The sequence below is a fragment of the Pundamilia nyererei genome, unplaced genomic scaffold (assembly GCF_000239375.1).
Source record: "Pundamilia nyererei isolate P.nyererei 1_Seehausen unplaced genomic scaffold, PunNye1.0 scaffold00001, whole genome shotgun sequence".
Lineage (NCBI taxonomy): Eukaryota > Metazoa > Chordata > Actinopteri > Cichliformes > Cichlidae > Pundamilia > Pundamilia nyererei.
The window spans coordinates 4713315-4722008 of NW_005187402.1; the positions used below are offsets into that span (position 1 = coordinate 4713315).

The following is an 8694-nucleotide window of genomic DNA, read 5'->3' on the forward strand; positions in this document are numbered from 1 at the left end:
GTGCTCAATAACCACTGTAACGTGGGATGACTAATAGAGAAATAATGCATTGATGCCACTGCTGTGGTTTTCAAAATGATTTAATTCGAAATCCCAGTTTAATGTGCCAGTCATGCACAAATGCAAAATACACCACGAAACTCATATAATGACAGAGAACCACATGAAACATGGTCACAAACTTTAAATACTGTTTACTTGGACATGTGGTTGTTGACAGCAGCACTGGGACACTGAAGCATTGCTATGAATATATAATTCTCTTAACAAACAATAATTTTGAGTGTTGATGTGGTTTTTGTCAGCGTCACGAATTTTAGAATTGAATAGAAGCAGGATGAAGTTCTAGCCCATACCATGTTTATGTAAAACATATTGGAACTCTCCAAAGTGTCTGGCATAGGAGCTCAGAAAGTCCTATAAAGTGAATATTAGTTTTCTAATCTTTAAATATTTGCCTTGAAGTCCTTGTAAACATGCCAATAGAGGATTTTATGCTTAAATTCTTTAATTAAGTTGTTCCAGGAATCCAGTGCAGCGCCGTCTCCGTTTGACCTCAGGACTCAGCTATGTTGTTTTGTGACAACAGCCAGTTTTGTGAGATTAAAGAGATCTGTAATGTGAACAGTTGTTAAAGATCTTTTTCTCACATTCTGTCTACAGTAAATCACCACAAGACCCGCTTCTTGGAATCAGCTTCTCTATTTGTCAGCAGTAAAGTCAAGACGTTTCACAAGTTGCCATTTTATGATCTGTGATATCAAATGCAAACCAAATGCAGCTTCTTCTAAGAAAAAGAAAGCATTATGTTTATAAAATCACATTTAAGCTTCTACAAGCTGTTATCGACAGAGAAGACGGGTTGTTTTGTTCACCGTTTTCTACTTTATGTAACATGTTGTATTGTGTCAATTTTTGACGGCATCTCTACTGACCTGTAATGACTCAAACAAAAACCCTCAAACAACACAAGTGCTATAAAATGATATTTATTACTGCATACTAATATAAATGTGATTTCAGACATAAGGGGATATAAACATTTAACTTGATCGTCCAGGTCAAATTACCGACGTGTCTCAGCTTGTTGGTCCCACTTACAAAGGAAACTTACAAAGTTGTACAATCACTTAGATGCAGCTAAAAGCAGGCTCAAAATGGCAAGAAATAGATTTTAATGAGTCACATACTGCATGATCAGCTGACTTGATTGATGTTGTGTCCAGGCGTTAAAATGATAAACATATTTCAGTGTGCTCTATTTCAGTCTTCCAAATGACGGCAAACACGTTGTCTGGATTCTCAGAATACGCACATTTCACGATTACTGAGAACAGTGAAAGCGTTTCTAACCACATCTTAGAAACACTGTACTGAAATTACGCTACATAAAATGGGTTCATCCTAGGCTTTTCTTTATCACTGGACTGAGTGTTATTAATATTGGCACTGTCCCATTTTCTTAAAATGAACTGTAACATGCAATTTTTTCTCCCCAAGTGACAATGTTGTGAATACAGAATAAATGTGTTCCTTCTGATCGGGAGTTTTTATATTAGATTTATATGTGATTATTAAGTGCTTGTATTCACTTTACTTTCAGCTACCTTTATCCTTCTCATTGTGAGATGACGTTAGATTAGATTAGATTTTTCTTCAAAAAGCGTTTTGTTTGTTTCTGTTGGCTGGCATACAAACAGAGACACAGCCACGGGGTAATTAACATGTAATGCACTTGCACATACACAAATGCTGGCAATGACATTGGTCAGTTACACAGGTGACTTTGCAGGCTCTACAAAGACTCACCACAGAAGTCTAGACAGACAAGTTCATGCAGCACGGCCCCTCCCCCCACTAGCAGCTGAACGCATCAACAGACTCGGCAAAGCATCTTAATTTATATCCTGTCTTTCTGAGGAAATTTGAGAGGTCAGTAAAACTCCTGTTTCAAACACATTTAGTATTACTTAGTTAACACAAACATTAATCTGACTGGCATAAATGTTAGCATTAGCCATTTAACTGTTAGCAGCTAACCCACGTTAGTTGTCTGTTATCATTAAGCTAGCAGCTATGGCTAATAATGAAATATTAACGGTAATTTTGGAGCTAGGCAGCAGATTTTATCAGTCCTGCCTGTATGTAAAGTTAATGGACTGTTAATTTAACACGAAGGCACAGTTGTTTTTGTAAAAAAACTGTTTCATTTCTCACTGGCAGCCTACCTCTTCAACTCTGTTCAGCAACAAAAACGTGGGACTAAGTCAACAGAAGCACAGAAAATGAACAGGGCTGTGGTTCAATCCTTTGCATGAACCAGCATTGTTCTAATATTTTAAAAGAAGTATGCCTATTTTGTCATTTTTTCATCTGCGGTGTTAGAAATAGCATCAGGTATTGAGTATTTTCCTGAGTGTCGGAATTCTAGTATCGCGAAAACCCTACTCAGGACATTACAGCCCAGCCCTGCTTCGACTGTCTGACCCTGGGAGACTAATTTACTGTTTAAAAAATAGATAATAATGATAATAAGAAGAATATGTGTGCTCCTGGTCACACTCCTCGTTCAAAGCTGCAAGCTCTTCCACTGCAATTTCCCGTTTGGTCTCTGGGTCTGAGCACCCAGCTGTCATTCCTAGTAACGATCCTCAACATAAAAGCTGAGTCTGTTTGAAACAAAAGTCGATGGTTGCTCTCTGCACAAGTTACAGGTCCATGATGCCTCATTTAAGTCATGTCTGACCTCAGCTTTTTATGGGCTGTGTTGTGGAACTTTTTAACCTTCCCTTGTTATGTGAGTTTTTAAATCATTCACTTACATACAGCTTAACCAGCAAATTTCTTTTTCCTTCCCAAAAGCTTTTACATGGCTCAGAAATGTATTACTTAAACAGCTCTCACAAAGCATTTTCAGACTAATTTCCAGCCACAGAAACATTACTGCTCTCCGATAGAGGTGAAATATTTGGCAATAATAACACGTGGACACCTCACGTCTTTAGGTAACACAAGCTCTCCGTGTGCTTTGTGTTGTTTTCTTAGAAAAATAGAAGCTACATTGTAAAATTACTAAGGGTCACAGTTTCCCTCTAGCTTTCCCCGTGAGGTAATAAAGCTTCAACAGGTAGTGTTTTTCAGTGCTTATTCATAGCTACACAAAGTACTAAGGCTAAATATGATGGTAAGTTTGCACTCTATATGTAAATAATACTGTACATACATTTACATAGTGGTTTGAATAAACATTCTGTATAAATGCATTTTTAGTGTCACCGAGTTGTCCTCTAGAGAGGCCTCAGCGTAGGAATATGAACGTGTTTATGTAGCATCGGTTTCATCAAAGCTTTTGCATTTACTATTACAGCCTGAGGAGGCACACTTCCATTATTTCATCAGCATTTTGGGGTTGATCTTTGAGTCTTTCAGTCTGCGGCGAGTCCTGTAGAAGTGACTCCAGGTTCCCCTTCTGACTCTGATCTGAAGGCCAGTTTGTCGGCACTGAGACTGCTGTTTGTCCCTGATGGGAGCACTGGTGTGTACAGGAGGAGGTGTGCAATTAGTGTGTTTGCATTTATGAAGAGCTTGTGTATTTCTGACTGGAACGGGAGCTGGAGCGGTCTAGTCCGTTACCGTGGCATGAGCCCTTCCAGCGTCCTTGGTCATCCAGATGAGATGTTCTGTAACACCAGCAACACAGGCAAGACTACGAAACAGCAAAAAAAAATATAAGGTTTAGACTTTTGACAAATAGGTTTTCTTGTAAAACCACATTTGTAATTTTATTGCATACCTGGAAACAGTTTTTAAACTTTTGGCTGACAAAGTAGAGGGCAATCGGGTTAATGCAGGAGTTTATGGAGGCCATGTTGATTCCAATGTAATCCATCACTAACAGGAAACTGACAGATAAAAAAGCCAAGGTTTACATGCAAGACTACAGGAAGGTTCAGAATGGAGAACAATCGCACTGGCTATCTACGTGCCTACCTGAGCAGCTCACAGCGATCGGGGTCATCCTCCTCATAGATTGTTTTCTTCAGAATACGGCTGAGATGAAGGGGCAGCCAGCAGAAAGCAAAAATCAACACCAAGCAGAACACTGTCTTTGCTACTTCCCTCCTCTGCAGCACACACACACAAAGAAATCAGAGGAACAGTAAGGTGACCATACCCAGCTCTTGATCTAATCACAATTCACAGGTTACTGTAATGTGTGGTGTACAGAAAGAAAGTTTTTGCTGTCATTGGTTAGCTGTATTTCACAAACGAATATAAAGATCCACTGTGCCAGTGAATTTAGTCATTAGTTTGAGTGACCAGTACTCTCTGAGAAGAAGTGATTCTTGTAAATTATAGCAGACATCGCCATTGCATAAGCTAATCAGTGTAATGGTTCCCAGCATGGCTGTCATCTGCATCTCTACCTGCTTCATGTGGTCATTGAGTGCGATGCGCATGCCTTTTTTGCGGCTGAGCATCTCACAGGACATGAGAGTGTAGAAGATTCCCGTGCAGACCAGAGGGAAACAGAAATAGAAGCCAAACAGCCACCAGTCCTTCGCTTCCTTGTAGAACTGGGAAAAAAACAAAACAAGGGTACTGGAAAAAATACATATCTATTTTTCAAGATAATGTCATGTTAAACCTGTAAGAGGCAGGTACAGTGCAACTTTGGTCTAAGTACATAAATCCATTTGTATCTCATTTGATCCACAAGTTTCCCAGAACTCTGCGTCATCAACATAATCACTGTTTTCCTGGCCTGTTGTACGCCTTTGGTGGATTAGCTGCGTCTTTGCTAATCTTTGCTTATATGGATAATGTTGATATTGTTGCTGATATTTCAGCTTGAATATTTACTTTGTTAAACCAACATAAAATTGTGTGTATTATATTTTACAGTACTGTGAAAAAGTCTTGAGCCACCCCTCTGTTTTTAAAAAAAAATTTCCTAGGAAAAGTGGAAATAGGTGAAAACATACATGGAAATACAGCATACAAGGAAAAATACGAGTTTGTAAAATTGCAACAACCTTGAAAGCCAAAACATGACAGAGCCTCCACGGTGTTTTACAGATGCTGCAGACATTGAACTTTTACATACATGCTGATGATGACTTTCTTATTTCTTAAGGACATAATTTTCAGATACGATTCCTCTGACATAGATAATTGGATACATCTTTTTTTTAGGCCAGCCACTTCTTTTGCACCAAAACATGTTTTTGGGAAACACCTTGATGGTGCAGAATATTATTTTAATGCAAACATTATTTGGCTTCAAAAACTTTGCTGTGTTGTTCTGTTTTTTTCTTTTTTAATTCAGCTCAAGAAATGAGAACAAATAATGTGGTTTTTATGACAGGCTCCATTTAAAAAAGTGCCTAACGATACAATTTAAACTGTTTTTTTGCCAAGTTGACTGTTATGTGTAGACAACATTTACTCATCCCTCATAGATTAATGTTAAGCAGTTTAACAAATGAAAAAACAAAGGGAAAAAAAGATCCTCTAAAAATGTTTAGGCACAAAGACCGGACTAAAAATGTGTGATGATGCAGGCGATGTCCAAACTAAATAAAAACTTTGAAAGACCTTCAGAAAGCCTGGAGGACTTAAAAAAAATAACAGAAACTCTGGTTTCCTGGAGATTGTAAAGAAATGAGGAGTGGCTTATGACTAATAAACAGTACCTTGATTCATAGCAATAATCAGCTTAAATCTGACTATTGATCAAAGCTGACATTGTAGGTTTATAAGATAATTCAAATCCTGATGACACATTAAAAGCCAGCTTCCTGCTTTGTTTCCACTGAACTGTGTGGTTCCTTCCTTCAGATTTAAAAGAACCAAAATATCTTTGTGATTTTGATCCTGGTGCGTGGCTTTATCAATGAACTGTGAAAAAGTAATTTGACATGTTTTGCCTGCAGTGTGTTGTATTGCATTTCTTTGCTGTCACTAATAACTTACTGGCAGAGTGATAAAAGGAACCTGATTAAAGAAACACTCTAATTGTATCATTGCTGTCCAGGCGCTTTACTTTGAAGAGAACCATTCTGTTGACATTTGCACTCGAAAGTAACATCAGGTGCAAGCTGAATAGAATCCAAGGGGTTTATTCCCCCTCAGCCCAATCCTAACAGATCCAAATCAACATGCTGGATAACTTTGACCATGTGTTTGTGGGAAAGTTTAATAATCCCTATCAAACATTTTGAATTGATACATAACTCCTCTCTGCCAAACTGAAGTTGTTTAGATCATATATCTCAGAAAGATGTAAGTATCCAGCTGTTTGGAGTTTTTCCATGTTGCTGGTTTTCATATTTTCTCAGCTAAGGCGGAGGTTCAGACGGCAGACAAATTAAAGGAAAAATCTGAACCTTTGACCCGGCAGCATCAAACATTTTAGTCCTGACGGGAGAGGTCACTTCCTCTCTGATCAGCTGCAGCAGTTTCACCTATCTGCAGAGGGGTCGTCGTGTGATTTGATGAGTTTATAATAATGTGAATCACCAATGACGAGGCACACTGAAACTGTTCTAGAAGCACATGGTGGCCCATCGCCTAACTTAGATATTGTGTGTTGTTCTTCTTCTTTAAACTGCCACCCTGTCTGTAATTGTTGGCAGGATTATTCAAAGACTAACAAACTCGATTTTATGAACGTCGGTGCAAAAGGACAAAGGACATGGTGGAAAGAAGAAGCTATTTTAGTTTAGCGCAGATCCCGATCGCTTTCTTTAAAAAATTACAAAACAGGACAGTGGATTTTTTTCCACTTTTGGTGTAAACCACTGATGTAAGTGGGAATAATGTGCAGCTGCAAGTTAATGTAGCCCACGGGAGGCTTTAATAAGCGAACAGGAGTTCTGTGAGGTACATCCACAACGTTTCAAGAAGGTACCTACATCATTTTAAGCTCTTTCTGCTATAAATTAGGTTCAGCCTGGAATCTAACTCTTACCACATTCTTGCCAACAAATATTACACACGACTTCCCCGGGCAAACTGAAGTTCTGTGATCAACACATGGAGCTGTGCTGATGCATTTCTTCGATTTACAACAGTTTAGTTTTTCCGTACTGAAGGCAAAATGCCTGAGACATGTTGTTGTTTCTACACTTCGTATTTCTCAGGCTGTTTATCATCTGTTTTGCGAACTCATGGTATAAATTATAATGTTATGACACCCTTAGTTTAGCATATCTCAAATTTATTCTGTTTATAGCAAAACACTAGTCACCTTTAATATAATTCAGTTTTATTTATATAGCACCAAATCGCAATAATAGTTGTCTCAAGGCTCCTTATATTGTAAGATAAAGATCCTACAATAATACAGAGAAAACTATCCAACAATCACATGACCTCCTATGAGCAAAGCACTTGGTGACAGTGGGGTGAAAAAACTCCCGTTAACAGGAAGAAACCTCCAGTAGAACCAGGCTCAGGGAGCCATCTGCAGTTACTGGCTGGGGGTGAGGGGAGGAAGAGCTTGTATGTTATTTATTGTGTTAAGTGTCCTGCATTTTAATGAGAATGTCATCATTGCCAGTTGTTAGCCCAGTGTTTAAGTGATTTTTAGAGAATGCTATCAAGCTGACAGCCCAAATTAACATGGTGGACAACGTGATCATGTTGCAGAAATAAGAGTATAGGCCAAAATGTAGTTCTGTATTTACTGTAGAAGAGTTTAACAATATCTTGTTAATTTCTGTGCACAGTGATGGAAGTTGGGAAACCGAAGGTAGCAAAGGACACCTTTTTGCAACAACTAACATCTTATGACATTAATACATTTATATAAAAAGTACTTGTGCAGTTTTTCCACCTCATACTGGTGACCTCTACATTGTGATGCTGTAAATTTTGACTTGACTGTGACAATCTGGTGGTTACCTTCATAAAGCTTGTGGTCTGTTCTGGATGCAACAGGCAAACCCTCAGCTTGGTGCCTCTGTATGGTATCTCCAACATGTCGAATGCGAGCGCCTCGGGAACTGCCAGCACCACAGCAAGCAGCCAGATCAGTGTCACCTCCACAGCTTTCCACAGTGGGATTCCCATCCCTTTCACCCTGCTCCATGATGTCACTGCATGGTAGCTATAAACAGAGACATCCATTAGCTGCTTTTAATACTAACACTTGTCAGTGTCTATGTATGTGTGTGGAGTAGTGGTGTACTCACCGGTCAATACTGAGTGCGCACAAGCTGAGGACGGTGATTCCCACCGACGCTTTCTGGATGAACGGCATCAGCTTACAGACGTACACGCCAAATGGCCAGTCCTCGGCTAACAGCTGCAGGAAAAAGAGACGGAAAGGAGAGAGTTTTGTAAATGTAAGAAGTTCACCTGTGTAAACATGCGGGCAGACCTCTTTGAGGTCCATTTAGGGGTCCTTCTTTCCTCGTGTCTTCTTTCATTAATACAGCTTCTAATGCCAAAAGCAACAACAGCATGTTCCTCGTGACTGCCAAGTCCATCTCCCAGGGGCAATAAGTTCTGCTCAGGGTCAGGACAGCATGTGTAACAACAAATTATGGCCACACATCTGAATATCAGAAGGGACTTTATATTTTTCAGCTGCTCACAGCAGTCTGTACTGTTCACTAATCTATCAGAGGTTGTAAAGCCTTCGCACTCTAAATGTTTCTTCATTAAATCAAAAAGTTGAAATGCATC

The 8694-nt window shown here is 39.2% G+C and overlaps 1 protein-coding gene across 1 annotated transcript in view; it reads right to left on the bottom strand.

The window, feature by feature from the left end:
• Positions 1-1971: 1971 nt before the first annotated feature.
• The window catches only part of LOC102201639 (endothelin B receptor-like), a 7950-nt gene continuing 1227 nt past the window's right edge, over positions 1972-8694 (bottom strand). Inside the window, exons 2-8 of the mRNA XM_005719510.1 lie at positions 8199-8311; positions 7909-8113; positions 4428-4577; positions 3991-4124; positions 3794-3902; positions 3634-3706; positions 1972-3532 (exon numbers count right to left, since the gene is read on the bottom strand). Coding sequence (XP_005719567.1) covers positions 3426-3532; positions 3634-3706; positions 3794-3902; positions 3991-4124; positions 4428-4577; positions 7909-8113; positions 8199-8311 — 891 coding nt within the window. The 3' untranslated portion in view covers positions 1972-3425. The remainder of the gene's footprint in view (positions 3533-3633; positions 3707-3793; positions 3903-3990; positions 4125-4427; positions 4578-7908; positions 8114-8198; positions 8312-8694) is intronic.